Here is a 21,467-nt window from a genome sequence, read left to right as displayed (position 1 = left end):
ACCAACGTTTCGGCATCACTGAGCCTTCCTCAGGGTAATGTCATGAATACTTGAACCAGGTTATGTAGACACACAGTGCAATTAGTGTAACCAATGACAGTAGTGAGGGGTGTGTCATAATGATTAACATAATTTATAAGACTTGTTCATAAAGGAAAATTTGTTCATAAGGGCCTGAGATCAAAGTCAATATTCAGACCACTAGGGGTCAATGTTTTTAGATAGGATATCCAGTAAGCCTCCCTTTGTAGTAGTAGGATCTCGATGTTACCTCATCTCCTTGGTAGAGCAACATGCTCAATGCCCGTGTATTTGTGGGAGATGGGATGGTTAGCTTCAACAAAGTTAGCTGCTACTGGATAGTCAATGTTCTTACACCTGATTTAGCTGAAAGTTCCATTGAGTGATCAGGTAAGAGCCCCACACAGTGTCCTGATTGACGAGGGGAAAAAACGATTTAATCAATTTTAGAATAAGGCTGAAACATAACAAAATGTGGAAAAAGTGAAGGTGACTGAATACTTTCTGAATGCACTGTAAGTGCCCCATGTGTGAAATGCTTCAGGACAGCAAGTCTTCTAAAGCAGCACCAGGGAAATCACAGAGAACAACCACTTTTTGGTGGAAAATGCTTCACTTGTAAGAACTACTGCTTGGGGCAAAATCTAACTCTCACTCAGTGGTGGAAAAAGTACCCAATTGTCATACTTGAGTAAAAGTAAAGATACCTTAATAGAAAATGACTCAAAAGATAAAAGTCACCCAGTGAAATACTATTTGAGTAAGTCAAAAAATATTTGGTTTTAAATATCCTCAAGTATCAAAATTAAAAGTATCATTTTAAATCCCTTAAGCAAACCAGACGGCACGATTTTCTTCTTTTTATTTATGGATAGCCAAGGGCACACTCAATAATCATTCACAAACTAAGCATTTGAGATTAGTGAGTCCGCCAGATCAGAGGCAGTAGGGATGACTAGGGATGTTCTCTTGATAAGGGTGTGAATTGGACACTTTCAAAATGTAACATGTACTTTTGAGTGTCAGGGAAAATGTACGGAGTAAAAAATACATTATTTTCTTAAGAAATGTAGTGGAGTAAAAGTTATCAAAAATATAAATAGTAAAGTACAGATACCCCAAAAAACTACTTAAGTTGTACTTTAAAGTATTTTTACATAAGTACTTTACCCCATTGCGCTCACTTGTAGGACATTTTTCCATAGTAAAATGCTAACCTTTCTGCCCATAGCACACAAATGGATATGACCTATAACTTAAATGTTATTGACATTTACATCTCAAATATTTTTATTTTGGCAAAAAAGTAACACTTGTCCATGTCTAAACAGGCCAATGGCTTTTAGAATATGTTCTCTAATTACTGCAGTTTATTCATACAAAATAGACAGAACACATCCTGGACACATATTGTAGAGCAGTGGTATCCAAAGTCCCGGTCGTGACCCCTAGTTGGGTCGTAAAATGTATTAATAAGAGTACAGATCCTTGTATTGGACAATATACAAACGGTTTTAAGAAAGATAATTGAAAAACACTTTCAAGTTGATGTATTTTTTGGTTTATTTTTATTTTGAAAATGGTATGACTTGAAAGCTATTTGTTGATTTAAAAATAGAAATGTACTGATTTTAACATTGTGCCATTTGATTTGGTGTGGGGTCATGAGAAAAATCTGTGAAAAAAATGGGGTCCCCGAAAAAGTTTGAATACCACTGTTGTAGTGTGTTGGGCTAGACAAACAAAGGACACAAGTGTTCAATGATATGACAGTTCCAAGGAGATATACATTAGGACGACACTTGACACATTTCTAGATCAGGTTAGTAAGAACACAAGATGCATGTCAATGGTGCTTACTGCGGGGTTTAAGACATAGATTTTTTTTGTTTTTAACAGGACAGACTATTAAATATCTCCACAACATCAAGGGAAAATCTGAAATGTCTGCCACCAAACTAATTTTAAATACAACAGCTCAATAAAATCTATGAGAGAAAGTTAGTCATTTATGGAGTTCTTACTGCTATTGTTTAGGTTAGAATAATAATTTCAAGCATTAGCCTAATTGAAAGTAAAAAAATTTAAATAATTGTACGTTAGGTATAACTTCAAAAGCACACGAAGAGCTCATTGGGCATTGACCAAAATTGACAATGGTCGCATTAAGCATTTCTGAAATGCAATTTATGTTGGTTGTGCAGAATGTCATATTCACATGATTGCTCAAAGAATTCTGTCATATTAATGTATTTGAAATTCTTCCTGTAGTCATTGAGGGCCATTTAAGGTTATGGTTTCAGCTATGCTTGGTATCTGTAAAACCACTCATATTTGACTAATGCACATATCCCATTTCACAAAATAGAAAAATAAAACTCTACACCAAACAAAAATATTTGCAATTGCGTTTAACTTTACTTTTCAATATTATTTTATTAAAGGGAATTTAAAAAAATCGTTACAGGCTGCTTTGTTTGTTGTGTTCGCATGACATAAAGAGTAGAGCGTCATCTCTTCATTGTCGCCCCATATCCGATGGCTGAGTTACTGGAATTGCGCAGGCTCATCAAGCGCATCGTTGGGGGTCAATTCGGTTTTGAATTCAAATTCACTTCACAAACTGAATAAATCCTCAGAAATAAAAAAACTATTTTCTATTCAAGCATTACATTTCAATTCGCTTCCTGAATTAAACTGAATTGAGCCTAACCCTGTTCAGGAGGATCATTATAATCCAGGGTTAGACTCTAGTCTCCTCCTCCCTCCCTTCCCCAAGATGATCTCTGATCCATGTAGACTAGACAGGTGTGGAAACCGCACCCAGGGGTTTCTACAATCCACCTGGGTTTATCCACCGTATTGCTTTCACCTGTCCAGCCCTCTCTGCTCAGTGATCCCTAGAAAGGATAAAGGATGAGGTTATGAGTACTCTTCAATGGCCCAGACGTAACATACTCTAGGTATAGTCCAAATAAGAACCGAATCACACCCAAATAAGGTTACTGTGTGTGATTTTCTTTACATATTAGGATGTGCAACAATTCCAGCCAGTCACTGCACCACTGGGATTACATTTGAGCAGACCAAAGACTTTGCTTGGCCACTCCAGCATTAAAACCTGCCTGAGGGGCCAACAAAACCACCTTTCCTGAGGTTCTAAGGCGGGCCAATTAACAGAAATTAGAGAAAGGGGGATTACAGGAATATTAAAAAAAAAAAAAAAATCTCAGCATCCAAGAGCATTAACCTGAGGTGCCTCAGTAACTGTGGGGTCCAATATGAAACCAAATATAATTTAAGGCGTTTGAGTCAACACATTTAGTATGGTTTAAAACAGCCAAGATGTAGTTTCTTGTCATTTCATTAACAAAACTAGATAGATTGGATAGACAGAGCTATGACATGTTCCTCTGCTGGGGAAAAAAGGGCTTCCTTTCAACTTTGGCACTCTTTAACAATAACATTGCCTTCTAACCAAGCAAACATTTAAACTTTATGTCAATCTCCATCTAACTCAGTTTGTTATTCTGTCATTCTCTTTGATCCAGCATGTCTTTACCGTACAAGAACAGGTGCTCCTCTCTCCAAGTAAGGCAACCCTGGAGAGAGACAGAATGAAAGACAGGACAGAACAGAGGTGCTGCTTAAAACACTCCTCCAGCCAATGGCTTCCTCTTCAAACAACCCTGAATCAAAAGAAAAAGATGGCCTTCTTCATGCTAGCCTAGTGGTTAGAGCGTTGGACTAGTAACCGAAAGGTTGCAAGTTCGAATCCCCGAGCTGACAAGGTACAAATCTGTCGTTCTGCCCCTGAACAAGGCAGTTAACACACTGCTCCTAGGCCGCCATTGAAAATAAGAATTTGTTCTTAACTGACTTGCCTAGTTAAATAAAGGTAAAATTAAAAAAATTAAAAAATGCTCCTTGTCATCTGTGGCCCCTCTCTTCGCAAATGAAGCAACAAGGCCACGCAGTGTGGACATTTTTACAGGATTACTTTTTGGCCATCCATAAACTATTTTCTCAACATATACTTACAGTATCATTTCACGAATGGCTACTACTTTCAATGACTACCTGTGTAAGATGCTATAAAACATTCAGCTTCACTAACATTCTGTCATTTTTCCCCCCTTCTATATCATTCCCACTTTGAAAACAGACAACAAAAAAAAAGATGCAAAAACAGAAGACACCATTAAGCTAACAACCTTCCCAAATTCACCATTCAGTTACTGCCCAGATGTTTAAAAAAAAATAATAATTACAGTAAAATGTTTTTGTTGTTGAAATAACTTAAAACAAAACAGACAAATATTAACAGATACAGCACAGGCAGATGGGCAGTCTAACTATAGAAGACGGGGCTTACATGTTGATTTCGGAATTATTGCTTGAACATGCTAACACGAAGTGGCACCTTGTCACTCCCCTGCTCTATCCATGGCCCTACACTCACATCCGGAGCAAGGTTCCTTCTTCACTTCCCCCTGGCCACCTTTAAGTCCCACAGAACCAGTCTGTCATTTCCCTGGAGGGCAGGTTTGCCCGGGACCTAGGAGCACCGCGGTCCTTAGCAGGAGAGGGACAGTGGAGAGGGGCATGGGGCAGCTCAGGGTGCATCATGGGAGATATCACAGTGTGTGGAATCCTGAGGGAATGCCCTTGTCACAGTGTGGGACAGAGAGGAGATCTGACTTGACACTCAGCTCCTCTCTGCCATCTCCCTGCAACCCTCTGCGCAGGCTGGAGACAGGGCAGAGGGTGAAAGGCAATGAGCGTGCCAACAGTCAGCAGAAAGGGGTGGGAGGGATACTTCATCTCATTCTGTGGGCCAATATATTCTGTTTGTCATAATCTAAATTTTTAAATTTCATCCCACCACTCTGCTCTTCATGCACTATGCTACCTCCCCCTTTATCCCCTGCACACCATGCCCCCATGGAGACAATGGATCCCCCTCTCCCTTCTGCACTCTATCTGCAGTGACGGAAGCCTGTGGTGCCATCTGGGCCAGTGGGTTGGCGGATCAGGTGATTGTTTGGACGAACCGGTTCTGGCTGTGGCTGGGCACTCACTCGCACTGGTCTAATGGGGAAAGACAATGAAATGTAAGTGGATGAGAGACAGCACAATAAGATTGTTTTCATAACCCATAACATTGAGTGTAGGTGTCTAACCTGTCTTGGCTGGGTTTGTCCTGAGGTGTTTCTTCAGAACTAGCACTACCCAAAATCCTCCTGCGGGCCTCAGCATACTCTGCCTCCCGCTGGGCCAGTGACTTCGGCTGCTGGGTGGGGCGGTTAGATGAACTAGCTGACCCTAGGGAACCGTTACTTGAGGGGCGCTTCAGAATTCGGATTTGAGGTGGGGGGGCTGCAGGTTGAGATTCATCCTGGATAACCATGGCAGTTCGTATAGGGGAGCTACCTGCACCGATGGTGGCTTTCCTGAGGGAGGGGGCAGAGTTTGTATTAAACAAGAAATACGTTGTGCTGTATAGCTAGCTATATCTTTACTTGGATATTTTCAGTTAGATTTTATTTCGCTCACTTTGTTTTCTGGCTTATTTTCAACTTTGCTTCGAGTCTTCTCTCAATTTCCTTGGAAACAGGTAAATAAACAAAGATATTTTAATTCTTAGTTCAATTATTCAACGAAGGAATACGTTACATCTATAGATAATCAGAATTCGATTTAGCACTCTTCGAATTAGCACGATTCGATTTAGCACGCTAGCTAGCCGAACTACTAACGTTAGCTAGTTATCTACATTAAATTAAAGTGCTGAAATGTGAGTTGCGTGTTAAGCATTTTCACAACAGTTGCAACATGGTATAGTTAACTACCTAACTGGCTTAAATATAGCAAATCCAGTTTCAGTCGAAATTCTTCGTTAACTAGTTCGTTACCTAGCTAACGTTAGCTGCTAGCTGATTGACAACTGCTAGCTAACTAGCGACACTTTCCACAACCTGGCTAGCCAACTAACGTTAGTTACATAACAATAACTTGCCGCTAGTTATCAACGTTACCAAATTGTTGTTGACTCTCTTTATACACTTCCGCCTGTTACAAAAATAAACCATATCGTTATCTGTAGTTCTGGCCAGGCCTTTACAACTTACGACACCCTGGAATGGCTCAACTTGGGCCTGTATCTAACCTTAGCTAGCGAAGGCTCCGACATGGCGACAGGCTGTTCACTTCAGTTCCCTCATAAGGAATTGAATGTTTGACAGGCCAACCACACACATTGACTATTGAACACAGTTCATGTCCTAAAAACAAAAGTTCCATCGCATTTCTTCCTCACCCCGCTGTCTGCAGCTTCCTCCCAGCTTTCGCAAACCTCTTCATCTTCCATATTACAGCGTCCAAGACCCACACACGAGCTCAGTGTTCACGATACAAACACACGCTGTATGTAGCTAGCTGCATGTCTGCGCCGATGCCAAATCGAAAAACAAGCAGTCAAAAAGAAAGACAGAATCAACAGCGACCTCTACTGTATCGACATTGCACATGTTCATCGGGAACGCGCATTGATTCCTGACCTAGAAGTGTAGTCTACAATGTTGAATGATTTGAGTATTGGAGGACCTATATGTTGTACAGGTTATTGTAGCTATAAGTTTGTCCCAACTTTGTTATTGTAAGTGACCTTTAATTTAGGTATGCCAACTTGGTCTAAACTTCATCCAGGTGCAGAAATAGATATAGCCCGTGCCCGTTCTCTTCTGTGTTCAGCTACATCAAATCAAATAAAAGTTGATTTTTCACGTGAACCGGATGGAACAGGTGTAAACAGTACAGCGAAATGCTTACTTACAAGCTATTCTTCCTCAACAATGCAGTGTTCCATATTAAAGGTAAAGAAATAGAAAAATCCATAATATAATCTTCAAACGAGCACGTAATCAATACGAGGTCAGAAAAAAAACACAATAAATAAAACAAGATTTTACACTATATACAAGGTCAGTACTTAAGTACCATAGCAATGTGCCAGGGATATGGTGGTAGTTGAGATAGCTATGTAAATATAGGAAGGGGTAAAAGTGACTGGGCAGCAGGATAAAAGTGACTAGGCAGCAGGATAGTAATAAATAGTAGCAGCAGTGTATATGGTGAATTTGTGTGTGCATGTGTGATAGTTTGTGTGTGTGTGGGGGGGTCAATATGTGTGTATGTGTAGGAGAGTGTCAATGTAAGTGTGTGTGAGTATGTGGATAGAGACCTGTGAGTGTGCATAGAGTTAGTGTAGATAGTCCGTTGGTGAGGGTGGGCAGCCATGGAAATAGCTGTTCAGCAGTCTTACTGCTTTGAGATAGAAACAGTCTCAGAGCCTGTTGTTCTGACACCTGATGTTCTGATACCACTTGCCAGACGGTAGTGGAGAGAACAGTCCATGTCTGGGGTGGCATGTTCTTTGGCAATTTTCCGGGCCTTCCTCAGAAACCACTCTCAATGGTGCATCTGTAGAAGTTCTTGAGGATCTGAGGGGCCATGGCAAATCTCTTCAGCCTCCCGAGGGAGAAAAGGCGCAGTTCAGCCCTTTTCACAACTGTGCTGGTGTATTGGGACCATGTTAAGTCCTTAGTGATGTGGACACAGAGGAACTTGAAGATCTCGACCCTCTCCACTGCAGCCCTGTCGATGGGATGCCGGCTGCTCCCCCGTTTCTGTATAATAGCTTGGTGTAGATGAATACATCGGTATCAATACAATAAAGGCATTTGATTTCATATGTTTTGTTTGGTTGTCATGGTATTTTAGTATAATAGGCCTATACCTATTTTATAACAATCCACTTCACCACCGCTTTTGTTTATACTTCCTCCGTTCACGATTTACGTGCGCGCTCCCGCGTTGCGGAGGATGCTGCCACCGAGGAAGATGGCGAATGCTTGGAGTATGGCGATTTACTGCAGAAGCTGATAAAGGGAATGAGAAGAGAGACGTCAAAAGATAGAAAACCAGCAAAAGAATTCGTGCAGAATTACGGTGAATGTAGCTGTTGGGGTTATGGTTGGAAGGGAAATATTGCCCCTGAAAACATGACAGAGGTTGGGCAGAAAACACTAGTTTCTGACTGCAAACATTAGCTATATAGCTAGCTAGTAACGTAACCCACTAGCTAGCCAACTATCTCGAGATTCAGGAAATGTGTAACTATCATAGTTTTCCACGGATTGGTAGCAAAATGTCCATGATTTGCCACATAGTTTTAACAGATGTGATGCCGTACCATGGACTGGAATTCTAATTAGCAAGGGCGGGCCAGGATGGATGCGCACATCGGTGAACGCTAACATAATGCTAGCTAACTGTATTGTGCCACCTACCCAACCACTTTGGTGAACTAGTTATCAGGCAAGCTAGTTACATGAATTTAGCATAGCACTATCTGGCAATGAAATGTGTTTAATTTTCTACGTCCAGCTAAAATCCTAGCTAGAAATTAGCTATCAATTATCCAAGAACGTTTGTTAGCTACCGTTATCTATCTAGACCAGTTACCGTTACGTTCGCTGCTCAAAACATTATATAGTTAGTTAGATAGTTAACTTACTCTTTTTTGCTTTGTATAGTGGCTAGCTAAATTAGCCATGTGTATTTCCACCTTGTTGTCATTGATGAATACTACCCTGAAAACACGTGACGCGTTGGAATTGATGGAAGTTACTATTCTTGTTTGAGTCTTTGGGCCCACCTTTTTAGTGACATCTCCCATCTTTGTCTACAGGAAGAAAGAATGTCCCGCACTTCAGACAGTGAGGATGGATACTTTGTTGCCATGGATACAGAGGAAGATGGCGCAGGAGCAGGGCCTGTTGGATTGGCACAGGTGGAAGAAGAGAAGATGGGGACCAACAGAAGAGAGAGGGACCTAGAGGGCTTAGTTGAGGGCGAGAGGACAATGGTGGAGCTGCCGGAGGAAGTCCTAGAATACATCCTGTCCTTCCTTTCACCTTACCAGGAGCACAAGACCGCTGCACTGGTGTGTAAACAGTGGTACCGCCTCATCAAAGGTATCTCTTCTGACGACACCACAACCACCAACACACTAAACCAAAGTAGGCAATAGCATGCCATGATGCTACATTTTGAGACACCTTAGTGGTTATTTCCCTTCAACAGGGCAAGTAACCTTTATCCCATTTTCAGTAACCTTTGACACATTTTCAGTTGGGACACCGAGTCAACCCAAAACTACAAGATACAGACGTGCTACCTATTATGTTGCTTTTATTGTGGTTATGAGTTCACAGAAAACCAGAATAGTCACTCACCTCATCTCCAATCTCCCCCCTCCCCCCCAGGTGTTGCATATCAGTGTTACCATGGTTTTCTGCGGGCCGTCCAGGATGGCTACATCCAATGGGAGAGTCGTACATACCCATATCCTGGAACACCCATCACTCAACGCTTCTCACACAGTCAGTATACAATATATATTTATATACCACCACTTTGTGGAATTTAGTTGAATGGCCATGGTATAAGCTGGATAATCAACTCCAGGATGTGCTTTTTCAAAAAGTAACACCCTTCACAATTGAAATGTACAGTATCAGGGACATGGTGTTGAAGGTGTAACTAATTCTTACTCAAACCATGTATGTGTGTGTTGCAGGTGCATGCTACTATGACTCCAACCAGTCCATGTATGTGTTTGGGGGCTGCACTCAGAGTAGCTGCAATGCTGCCTTCAATGACCTGTGGAGACTTGACCTCAACAGCAAGGAGTGGATCCGCCCTTTAGCCTCAGGTACACACTCAACGTCCTCTTCGGCTCACTGTCTGTTGCTGTATCTGTTGGTATTAAGGTGCTTTATGCCTCTCCCTGACCCAGTCTGTAATACCTACATGTTTCAAGCAGACCACCATAGTCCCTGTGCTCAAGAATGCCAAAGTAACCTGTCTAAATGACTACTGCCCCGTAGAACTCACATCTGTAGCCATGAAATGCTTTGAAAGGCTGTTCATGGCTCAAATCAACACCGTCATCCCAGACACCCTGGACACACTCAAATTCACATACCTCCCCAACAGATCCACAGATGACGCCATCTCTATTACACTCCATACTGCCCTCTCCCACCTGGACAAGAGGAACACCTATGTGAAAATGCTGTTCATTGATTACAGCTCAGCGTTCAACACCATAGTGCCCTCCAAGCTCATCACTAAGCTCAGGACCCAGGGACTGAACACCTCCCTCTGTAACTGGATCCTGGACTTCCTGACGAGCCGCCCTCAGATGGTGAGGGATGGCAACAACATATCTGCCATGCTGACTCTCAACATTGGCCCATCAGGGGTGTGTGCTTAGTCCCCTCCTGTACTCCCTGTCGACCCACGACTACAGGGCCTCGCGTGACTCCAACACCATTAAGTTTGAGCCTTCTTCACACCAACACAGCTGTGAAGAAGGCACGACAACAACTCTCCCCTCTCAGGAGGCTGAAAAGATTTGGCATGGGCCCTCCGATTCTCAAAAAGGTCTTCAGCTGCACCATTGAGAGCATCTTGACTGGCTGCATCACAGCAACGGCTTGGTATCTGACCGCAATGCTCTACAGAGGGTAGTGCGTACAGCGCAGGACATCACTGGGGCCAAGCTCCCTGCTGTCCAGGACCTCTATACCAGGCGGTGTTAGAGGAAGGCCCTAAAAATGGTCCAGCCACCCAAGTCATAGGCTGTTCTCTCTTCTACTCCACTGAAAGCGGTACCTATGCACCACGTTTGGAACCAACAGGACCATGAAGAGCTTCTACCCCCAAGCCATAAGACTACTAAATAGTTAACAAAATACTAGCTACCTGGAATTTCTGCTTTGACCCTTTTCGCAACTCTTTTGACACATCACAGACGCTGCTGCTACTGTTTTATCTATACGATGCCTTCCGAAATATTCAGACCCCTTCCCCTTTTCACATTTTATTACGTTTCAGCCTTATTCTAAAATAGATTAAATAACATTTTCACTCATCAATCTAAACACAAAAGCGAAAACAGGATTTTTGCACATTTATTTAAAAAAACAAACACCTTTATTTACGTAAGTATAATGACCCTTTGCTATGAGACTAGAACTTGATTGGAGTCCACCTGTGGTAAATTCAACTGTTTGGACATGATTTGGAAAGGCACATACCTGTCCATATAAGGTCCCACAGTTGACAGTGCATGTCAGAGCAAAAAGCAAGCCCATGAGGTTGAAGGAATTGTCCTTAGAGCTCCAAGACAGGATTGTTTTGAGGCACAGATCTGGGGAAGGGTAGCAAAACATTTCTGCGGCAGTGAAGGTCCCCAAGAACACAGTGGCCTCCATCATTCTTAAATGGAAGAAGTTTGGAACCACCAAGACTCTTCCTAGAGCTGGCCGCCCAGCAAATCTGAGCAATCCGGGGAGAAGGGCCTTGGTCCGGGAGGTGACCAAGAACCCGATGGCCACTCTTACAGAGCTCCAGAGTTCCTCTGTGGAGATGGGAGAACCTTCCAGAAGGACAACCATCTCTGCAGCACTCCACCAATCAGGCCTTTATGGTAGAGTAGCCAGACAGAAGCCACTCCTCAGTAAAAGGCACATGACAGCCCGCTTGGAGTTTGCAAAAAGGCACCTAAAGGACTCTGACCATGAGAAACAAGATTCTCTGGTTTGATGAAACCAAGATTGAACTCTTTGGCCTGAATGCCAAGCGTCACGTCTGGAGGAATCCTGGCGCCATCCCTATGGTGAAGCATGGTGGTGGCAGCATCATGCTGTGGTGATGTTTTTCAGCAACAGGGACTGGGAGACTAGTCAGGGTTGAGGGAAAGATGAATGGAGAAAAGTACAGAGATCCTTGATGAAAACCTGCTCAGGACCTCAGACAGGGATGAAGGTTCACCTTCCAACAGGACAACAAACCTCAGCACACAGTCAAGACAACGCAGGAGTGGCTTTCGGGACAAGTCTTGGAATGTCCTTGAGTGGCCCAGCCAGAGCCCGGACTTGAACCTGATCGAACATCTCTGGAGAGACCTGAAAATAGCTGTGCAGCAACGCTCCCCATCCAACCTGACAGAGCTTGAGAGGATCTGCAGAGAAGAATGGGAGAAGTTCCCCCAAATACACGTGTGCCAAGCTTGAAGCATCATACCCAAGAAGACTCGAGGCTGTGATCGCTGCCGAAGGTGCTTCTACAAAGTACTAAGTAAAGGGTCTGAATACTTATGTGATATTTGAGAAGAAAAAAAAAGTTACATGTTTTTGCTTTGTCATTATGGGGTATTGTGTGTAGATTGATTTAATCCATTTTAGAATAAAGCTGTAACGTAACAAAATGTGGAAAAAGTCAAGGGGTCTGAATACTTTCCAAATACACTATATATACACATATCTACCTCAATTACCTCGTTCCCCTGCACATTGACTCGGTACGGACAACCTGTGTATATAGCCAAGTAGTCTTGACTCATTGTGTATTTATTCCTCGTGTTATTATTTGTCAGTATTTTCCTCTCTTAATTGTTGGGGTAAGGACCTGTAAGTAAGCATTTCACTGTTAGTCTCCACCTGTTGTTTACAAAGCATGTGTCAAATAAAATGTGGTTTGATTTGACCTCGGGTAAGCACTCCTAAGCCCCTGGGGTGCCGAATCTATTTATTACAAGGGAAGTGAAGGAGGTAAAAAAAATAAAACATTTACATCTGTGCTTTACACATGATCGGACAAACGAATCTAAAATGTCTTTTTTTGTGTGATGTTTTTAAAAATTTATTTTTTAATTATTTCTTTCTTCTCATTTTTAACTCGACTTCTAACCCATGTATGTATGACATAGAAACATGTATGAAGGCTCTTTCTTTTCTCCTTTTGCCCACACAGGCTCCTATCCGTCTCCTAAAGCGGGGGCTACCCTGGTGATGTACAAAGACCTGCTGGTGCTGTTTGGTGGATGGACTCGCCCCAGCCCCTACCCACTGCATCAGCCAGAGAGATTCTTTGACGAGATCCACACATACTCCCCTTCCAAAAACTGGTGAGAGGAAGAGGCGAACGTAGACCCAGTAGATGAATTAGCCCCTTTGAAGCCAATGAGTGGCTTTATCACGTTGTCTACAATTCACTCTCTCAATACAGGCGGACAGTCAGTGTGTTATTGCTCATGAGAAGTCTGTCTGTGTAGAAGCTCTTAAGGACCATTATCCCCATATCTATATCTGTAGCCTTACCTAGCCATCAGTGCTTGGTGTTTTACCACTTTCCCCCTCCTACCTAACTAACCCCGTACTCTTCTATGCCCTCTCAGGTGGAACTGCATCGTGACGACTCACGGACCCCCGCCCATGGCCGGTCACTCTTCCTCTGTCATAGGGAGCACCATGGTGGTGTTTGGAGGGTCACTAGGGGCACGCCAAATGTATGTCACTACTTTGAGGAGCTTTTTACCTCGAGTTTTCTGCAAATGTTTACCATACTGTGCCAAACTGGATGCTACAATTGCACAACCTGACACATCAGTTCAAACACTTGGGATGAAAACCGTTGTTGTGTTAGGAAACAATGCAGAAAGTTTGTAGTGTGGATGTCTTGAAAGTAAAAGGAAATAATTTCAAAAACTGTCTGGTTTAGTTGTTTTGCGGTGTTGAAAGTTGCGTGTGTGTGTGAATCTATCACTGTGTGTGTTTTGTCTCACCGTGTCCCCCTGTTCTCCACTGGTCCCTGATCAGGAGTAACGAGGTGTGGGTTCTGGATCTGGAGCAGTGGTCCTGGTCCAAGCCCACCATCTCTGGCCCGTCCCCCCACCCACGAGGAGGCCAGTCTCAGGTCAGGATGACACTTTCACTGCCCACCTTCTCCCTTCTGTACCTCCATCATGCAGTATTTCGGATTCTTTTGTAAATGTCTGTCTCTGTATTTAAAAATTTTTTTTTTTACAGAGAATACCACACATTTTTTTGTGGCTTGTGTCAGTGGTTCTCTGTGTTTTAAATGTATATTCCCTTCTCTCACAGATTGTGGTTGGTAACGAGACTCTGCTTATTCTGGGAGGCTGTGGAGGCCCTAATGCGGTGAGTGCCTGTGTTCTCGAATGGGAGTCTGCATTGTTTTCCGCGGACAGACAACTCTGTCTGCCGGTGTTATGCTAGTTGAACTGTGTCTGCGGATGTTTTGCTGGTTGTGACTGCGCGTCCCCCCCCTCTCTCATGTCCCTGCTAGCTGCTGAAGGATGCCTGGCTCCTGCACATGGATGCCCCACCCTGGACGTGGCAGCAGTTGAGGGTGGAGAACGATGACCATGGAGCCCCAGAGCTGTGGTGCCACCCCGCCTGCAGGGTATGTGTGGCTCTCAATACGTTCCCTACCTGTTTTATACACACATTTATGGAGTGATATAAGCTTGGCGCTGTCAAGATTGATGAGGGTAAACCTTATCCCAGATCCTTGCCTGCGCCTGTTGAATGACGACTCATCTTTGACACTTAACGCAAACGCTTAATTTCTTTGCAGTTATGGTGGAATCAGGGCTGGCTCTTGAATTTTACTGGATTATTGTTTTCCAGAATATTGTTCATTTGGAATCCACAACAGTAAAATGTAATAGAGCGAGGCCATCCACAGTGCAGGCATGGGCAGGGATATCCTCAGCCATAAGGGACCAGCTGGTGGGGTGACTTCTCTTTCCTTCACCCTTTGGTGTTTCCTTTTGACTGCCTCTGCTATCTGAGAAGTTGGCTATGGGCTGTTGGTGGGAGATGGGTGGGAGGCTTGACCGAATCTCAACATTACCTGTGTTTTTATTTGGGATTTTAGTTTTTAATGGGCTGGAGCTGCATGTATAACATTGTATGGCGTTGTCTGTGTTTGTTATGTCTGTTTTGTTTGTTGATGTTCTTTAAAAAAAAATGTTGGTCAGAAATGTACTGGCCCGAGTAGAATTTCTACTGTCCCAGACATGCTGTAGTTTATAAATACATTATGGTCATGCAGGGCCTAGGTTGACATGTTTTCTTTCTATATTTTCAGCTAATAAAATGCTACATTATGGTATATATTAAAAAGCTGTGTAACATAATTTAGCAATGTAGGACATTATTCTCTTTGAAGTTGCGTTAAAGGAAAATACCACTCAAACTGTCTTCGTGTTTGTTTCATTGGTCCATTTGTTGATATAATCCCAAAATGTTTTGCATGTTAGCAATCAAGTTTTCAAGATATAAAACTTTCAAAATACAGTTCTTGAAAACTTGATTGCTGACACGCTTAACATTTTGGGATTATATCAACAAATGGACCAATGAAACAAACACAAAGACAGTTTGAGTGGTATTTTCCTTTAACGCAACTTCAAAGAGAATAATGTCCTACATTGCTAAATGAAACCAATACCAAAATATGTTTTGAGTGGTATTTTCCGTTAAAGCTGCAATATGTAACTTTATGGGCTACCAACCAAATTTACATAGAAATGTGTGGTTATAGGTCTGTCATTGAAAGCAAGTCTAAGTGGTAGATCTGTATATCTATGCTCACTGTTCTTAAGTTTCATTTAGCGTCTTTTACTTTTGGTTTTGTACACCAGCTTCTTTCTAACAGCTGAAAAAATATTTTTGGTTATGGAAAATATATTTTACAGCGTGTTTAGCTGGTACAATGATTTTCTACACCAGTGGTCACCAAACTTTTTTTGAATCTGAGTCAAAATGTAAGCCGAGATCAACCGTAAAAATGTTTTGGGACATGACTTAAAAAACATAAGCTTATGCAACAGTCACCTATTAAAGACAGTACTATAGTAATGAGATTTGTGCATAGGCTATAAGCCTAAAACATTATCACCCCATATTGCCCTTCCAATACATTGTTGTTCTTCTCAGACCATTTAAAAAAATATATATATTTCAACATTTGAGCTAGGCTATATGATCACACCGGTAATAGATCAGTTGTTGTATTACTTGTGAGGTATACCTGAGTGAGCATACACTTAAATCATTTGCTTCGTTTTTTTATTACCAGGCTGATGAAGCCTGCATCTGATGGTCAGTCTCAGCAGAGGGAGAGGGCAGCAGACTGGGTCCGCCTCTCAACGTCCCCCAGCTCTCCCTTTCCTCCACTGACACTGACCAAAAAGGGACACCGTCTTCCAGCTGATGGTGAAACTCGCACTGCATTATTTCTGCCTCATGCACAAATTCATGTTACTCCTATGACCAGAGAAAGTGAAAATTCCTTCGATATTTAAAAAAAGATCCAAGCCGCTAATAATAACAATGCAAGCCTATCAATTAGAGGTCGACCGATTAATCGGAATGACCGATTAATTGGGGCCGATTTCAAGTTTTCATAACAATCGGAAATCGGTATTTTTGGGCGGCAATTTCGCCGAATTTTGTATTTTATTTTTATTTTTTACACCTTTATTTAACTCGGTAAGTCAGTTAAGAACACATTCTTATTTTCAATGACGGCCTAGGAACGGTGGGTTAACTGCCTTGTTCAGGGGCAGAACGACAGATTTTTACCTTGTCAGCTCGGGGATTCAATCTTGCAACCTTACGGTTAACTAGTCCAACGCTCTAACCACTTGCTTTACATTTCACTCCACGAGGAGCCTGCCTGTTACGCGAATGCAGTAAGAAGCCAAGGTTAGTTGCTAGCTAGCATTAAACTTAACTTATAAAAAACAATCAATCAATCATAATCACTAGTTAACTACACATGGTTGATATTACTAGTTTATCTAGCCTGTCGTGCGTTGCATATAATCGCTTAGGTACACGTTGCTCCAACGTGTACCTAACCATAAACATCAATGCCTTTCTTAAAATCAATACACAAGTATATATTTTTAAACCTGCATATTTAGTTAATATTGCCTGCTAACATGAATTTCTTTTAACTATAGAAAATGTCACTTTTCTTGCAACAGAGTCAGGGTATATGCAGCAGTTTGGGCCGCCTGGCTCGTTGCCAACTGTGAAGACTATTTCTTCCTAACAAAGACAGCCGACTTCGCCAAACGGGGGATGATTTAACAAAAGCGCATTTGCGAAAAAAGCACAATCGTTGCACGACGGTACCTAACCATAAACATCAATGCCTTTCTTAAAATCAATACACAGAAGTATATATTTTTAAACCTGCATATTTAGCTAAAAGCAATCCAGGTTAGCAGGCAATATTAACCAGGTGAAATTGTGTCACTTCTCTTCCGTTCATTGCACGCAGAGTCAGGGTATATGCAACAGTTTGGGCCGCCTGGCTTGTTGCAAACTAATTTGCCAGAATTTTACGTAATTATGACATAACATTGACGGTTGCAATGTAACAGGAATATTTAGACTTAGGGATGCCACCCGTTAGATAAAATACGGAACGGTTCCGTATTTCACTGAAAGGAAAACCTTTTTGTTTTCGAGATGATAGTTTCCGGATTCTACCATATTAATGACCTAAGGCTCGTGTTTCTGTGTGTTTATTATAATTAAGTGTATGATTTGATAGAGCAGTCTGACTGAGCGGTTTTGCCAGCAGCTCTTCGCTGTGCTTCAAGCATTGCGCTGTTTATGACTTCAAGCCTATCAACTCCCAAGATTAGGCTGGTGTAACCGATGTGAAATGGTTAGCTAGTTAGCGGGGTCCGCGCATTTCAAACGTCACTCGCTCTGAGACTTGGAGTAGTTGTTCCCCTTGCTCTGCATGGGTAACGCTGCTTCGAGGGTGGCTGTTGTCGATGTGTTCCTGGTTCGAGCCCAGGTAGGAGCGAGGAGAGGGATGGAAGCTATACTGTTACACTGGCAATACTAAAGTGCCTATAAGAACATCCAATAGTCAAAGGTATATGAAATACAAATCGTATAGAGAGAAATAGTCCTATAATTCCTATAATAACTACAACCTAAAACTTCTTACCTGGGAATATTGAAGACTCATGTTAAAAGGAACCACCAGCTTTCATATGTTCCCATGTTCTGAGCAAGAAACTTAAACGTTAGCTTTCTTACATGGCACATATTGCACTTTTACTTTCTTCTCCAACACTTAGTTTTTGCATTATTTAAACCAAAGTGAACATGTTTCATTATTTATTTGAGGCTAAATTGATTTTAATGATGTATTATATTAAGTTAAAATAAGTGTTCATTCAGTATTGTTGCAATTGTCATTATTACAATAAAATTAAAAAATCGGCCGATTTAATCGGTAGTGGCTTTTTTTTGTCCTCCCAAAATCGGTATTGGCGTTGAAAAATCATAATCGGCCGACCTCTACTATCAATACACTTTCCTACTAATTCATTGCAGCTGCAGTGCTGGTTGTAGCACGGGTGGAAGTAGGGAGAACGTGCATTTTATGGCTTATAAAAGTGTTGAATAGAAAGTGTTGACAGTGCTGAGTAAAAACTTAAACATGAACTCACTCATAAAAACAGCAGCTCTTTGCTGTATTCGTTGACACTCTCTAGTCATGGTTTTAAAAGTTTTGAAATCTCACAGTATCAACTTTCTTTTACGCCTGCTATGTTACTACAGCACTGTAATCTGAGCCATCCGATTGGCCAGTGGTAGGCCTATAGTGTACTTGATTTGCTTCCCCCGGGCCCGTCTGGAAGGCAGAGGTTGTACCTTTAGACATATGAAATGGTTCAAAATGGGAACACGTCGACTACCTGGCGCGCATGGCAGTTAAATCAGGTGCACCTACTGCCAAATAAAAAAATGAGGAACCCAAGGCTTTATCGTTGTTGTTTTTTACAGAAATATTTGGCGATCGACTAGGAATGCCTAGGAGATCGACCAGTCGGTCACGATCAACTGGTTGGTGACCACTGCTTTCCTGTACTTGCTTGTTTTGTCACATAAACTGAAATTAAGCAAACTATTCTAATTTTAACAACAAGGAAATGGCGGTGGGACTTCGGCATAGCGCATTTCTTTTCTAAAGTATTAAGAAGATTTTTGCGTCTGAAAATGGGAGGTTACCCATTAGACAACTGCTTTTCAAAAGAGACATTTCTCTAGGCTAGCCAAGAAAAATGATACTTGTCTTTTTTTGTAGCATTCTTCTTGCAGACTGTCAACAGTAGCCACTAACCAGGCTGTTGCTGGTTTGTTCACTATTGAAGGTTTACTTTTGTAAATCACTTTCCCTAAAATAAATAAGCTCAGCGAGTGGATTGATGAGTGCTTCCTTTCACTCTGGACTGCTCAAGAAGTTGTGGCTCTCGGAGTGTGGTTGAATGAACGGGCTACCATATTCCTCATACAAATAGATTAACTTTTTCACATGTGGTCTTCAATGGAAGACTGCGATGTAGCAGGTAAATGTCGAACTGGAACACCAAAATGCGCTGAGAAATTACTGACCCGGTCCAGCCAATGACTGACGAGATCCACTGGCCTGACACATACTGGCCATGGTAAATGTCGGATCCTGCCTTGGTCTCACAGCAGTGAACACTGTTGGGATGTTGTTGTGTATGGGATTTCTTCTTTCAACTCAACCTCCTTTCATTGTTTTCTTTCTCTCTCCAGGTTGGGCAGTGTGTGGTGGTGTTCTCCCAGGCTCCGTCTGGCCGTGCGCCCCTCAGCCCCAGCCTGAACTCTCGGCCCTCACCCATCAGTGCCTCACCCGCTCCCTTGGGCACGGAGCCCCCTTCCCTGCGCTCCTATTCCCCTGTGAGGAGCGGAGCCGCCGGGGTCGTACTGGGGGCCGTTGAGGAAGCCCCCTGTGTGAACGGCCGCTGGGGCACGCTGAGACCCCGTCCCTCGGCCAGAGGGGGTGCCAGAGAGGGTAGCCCCGGCTCCTCCGCTCAGCAGCCATCCCTCTTCCAGGGGCCTGACAGCCCGCCTCTTCCATCCCTCCATCCACTACTCAACGGCTCGTCCCCCTCTCCCAGGACCAGCCCTGCCCAGGCTGCCTCCCCGCCCTCTCACCCCCCTGTCTCGTCGGACTACGGCTGGGAGTCTACCCTTTCTGCCACCCACCCCCTTTCTGCTGAGGTACTCAGCACTAATGGAGTGCACACACCTCCCCCTGCCCCTGGCTCCCCACTCACTCCACCGGGGGCAGTGTCCCCCGCTGCCCTGAGACGGGGCCTGGAGGCTGTCAAAAACCTGTCCTCTTCATCCATGCCATCGTCCTCAAATCCATTGTCCCAAGGGGCTGCTACAGGAGTAAGTGGAAGCGGAGGAGGAGGGGCTTCAGCGGGAACCTCCCCCTCATCCTCCAGCCCACCACAGGTTGCTGCTGACGGACACACCATCCCGCCAATCGCACGGCGGCTTGGCCACCACCCGCCCCAGAGCCTGAATGTGGGCAAGCCCCTGTACCAGTCGCTCAACTGCAAGCCCATGCAGATGTATGTACTGGATGTGTCCCGAGCCAAAGGGGACGGTCTTGTCTCCTGGAGGGTTTACGGTAACGGAACCCCCGCCGCAGTCACGGGCCCCCCCGAGACGAGCCTCCACACAGTGGTCCAAGGGAGGGGTGAGCTCATCATTTTCGGGGGCTTGATGGACAAGAAGCAGAACGTGAAGTACTACCCTAAAACCAACGCCTTGTACTTTGTACGCGCTAAGAGGTAATGTAACGACGGACAGGTCGTGAATGATGCCAGAAAGTGTTGCTAAGTAACGGACGATCAATTTTCCATCCTGACCCATACAAGGGAAGTGAAACAAGGTCTTATTCCTCTACCGCAGAGGATCATGGGAAAATAACATGTCACACTAATTCTTGGCGTTTCTTTCTTCTCTCACACTAACTTGTCTCCCTCTACTTCTCTCTCTACCCCCTCTTCCTATCGCATAACTTCAAAGAATATAACATTTCAGACAGTACATTTAAGGACATTGAGGGTGTTGTTGCTATGACAGTGAGCATTGGATGAATGGGTATCCTGACCTCCCAACACCTGCAGTGTGTGTGTGTGAGATGGTTGGTCAAATGGCCCGAGAGGACCGCAGTTTTTCATTGATCCCAAAAGATGTAGACCAGTTTCTGTTCCTCTTCGGTCTCCCAGCTGTGCACTGTGAGGGAGAGAAAAGAAAATGGTTGACCGAGCTCTGTGCTGAAGAGGGAGGAACAGTGGACGGTTGACTACTTTGCTTTTTTAATCACTCTTTCAGCCTGCATTGTTTACATTGAAGAGTAACTGCGTGTGAAAGTGTGTATGTTTATGTTGGGTGTGAGTGCGTGTGGGTGTAAATGCTATTGTATGTTGATTGATGTTTTTGTTTGGGGGGGGTGTTGCAGTGTACTATAAGCATAGTAAAACAATAAAGGCCTAATTGTCAGAACTGTCATGTTTCATTAGGTGCCATCCCAGGCTATGCTGCATCTTACAAAATAACGGTTATAAATAAACACATCCAGTAAAAGACCTGCTTGGCATGACCTTGATGCAGTAGTAAACATCACACAACTGACGAACGTCGAGA

At 43.2% G+C, this 21,467-nt stretch overlaps 2 protein-coding genes across 4 annotated transcripts; one reads left to right on the top strand and one right to left on the bottom strand.

The window, feature by feature from the left end:
- Positions 1-867: 867 nt before the first annotated feature.
- LOC106565131 (SUZ domain-containing protein 1) lies at positions 868-6,507 on the bottom strand. Its single transcript, XM_014131899.2, has 4 exons — positions 6,341-6,507; positions 5,578-5,627; positions 5,205-5,474; positions 868-5,112 (listed from the first exon to the last, which is right to left on the bottom strand). The coding sequence occupies exons 1-4, from the start codon at positions 6,389-6,391 to the stop codon at positions 5,001-5,003; spliced, it is 483 nt and encodes a 160-aa protein (XP_013987374.1). The 5' UTR covers positions 6,392-6,507; the 3' UTR covers positions 868-5,000.
- On the top strand, positions 5,374-21,317 carry fbxo42 (F-box protein 42). Of its 3 annotated transcripts, none has more exons than XM_014131897.2 (10): positions 5,374-5,638; positions 8,774-9,059; positions 9,351-9,467; positions 9,665-9,799; positions 12,907-13,060; positions 13,331-13,441; positions 13,752-13,848; positions 14,037-14,093; positions 14,242-14,358; positions 19,560-21,317. In XM_014131897.2, exons 2-10 carry the CDS (start codon positions 8,783-8,785, stop codon positions 20,610-20,612), a joined length of 2,118 nt encoding a protein of 705 aa, XP_013987372.1. In that variant the 5' UTR covers positions 5,374-5,638; positions 8,774-8,782; the 3' UTR covers positions 20,613-21,317. The 3 variants fall into 3 exon arrangements, with proteins under 3 accessions (XP_013987372.1, XP_013987371.1, XP_013987370.1); XM_014131896.2 differs by lacking the exon at positions 5,374-5,638 and adding an exon at positions 7,868-8,031; XM_014131895.2 differs by lacking the exon at positions 5,374-5,638 and adding an exon at positions 7,876-8,093.
- The last annotated feature ends 150 nt before the right edge of the window (positions 21,318-21,467 follow it).

Source organism: Salmo salar, chromosome ssa12, assembly GCF_905237065.1.
Source record: "Salmo salar chromosome ssa12, Ssal_v3.1, whole genome shotgun sequence".
NCBI lineage: Eukaryota > Metazoa > Chordata > Actinopteri > Salmoniformes > Salmonidae > Salmo > Salmo salar.
Note: the sequence above shows the minus strand (reverse complement) of the source record. Positions and strands in the feature narration are given on the sequence as shown.

What these genes read in the sequence shown, in the direction of transcription:
- fbxo42 (XM_014131895.2), top strand. Translation starts at nt 7,974, where the DNA reads ATGAGAAGAGAGACGTCAAAAGATAGAAAACCAGCAAAAGAATTCGTG. An exon ending in CACGAGGAGGCCAGTCTCAG is followed by an intron (nt 13,849 to 14,036) that starts GTCAGGATGACA and finishes CTTCTCTCACAG; the next exon opens with ATTGTGGTTGGTAACGAGAC. An exon ending in GCTGTGGAGGCCCTAATGCG is followed by an intron (nt 14,094 to 14,241) that starts GTGAGTGCCTGT and finishes TGTCCCTGCTAG; the next exon opens with CTGCTGAAGGATGCCTGGCT.
- LOC106565131 (XM_014131899.2), bottom strand. Translation starts at nt 6,391, where the DNA reads ATGGAAGATGAAGAGGTTTGCGAAAGCTGGGAGGAAGCTGCAGACAGC. An exon ending in AGGAAGCTGCAGACAGCGGG is followed by an intron (nt 5,628 to 6,340) that starts GTGAGGAAGAAA and finishes CCTGTTTCCAAG; the next exon opens with GAAATTGAGAGAAGACTCGA. An exon ending in AAAATAAGCCAGAAAACAAA is followed by an intron (nt 5,475 to 5,577) that starts GTGAGCGAAATA and finishes CCCCTCCCTCAG; the next exon opens with GAAAGCCACCATCGGTGCAG.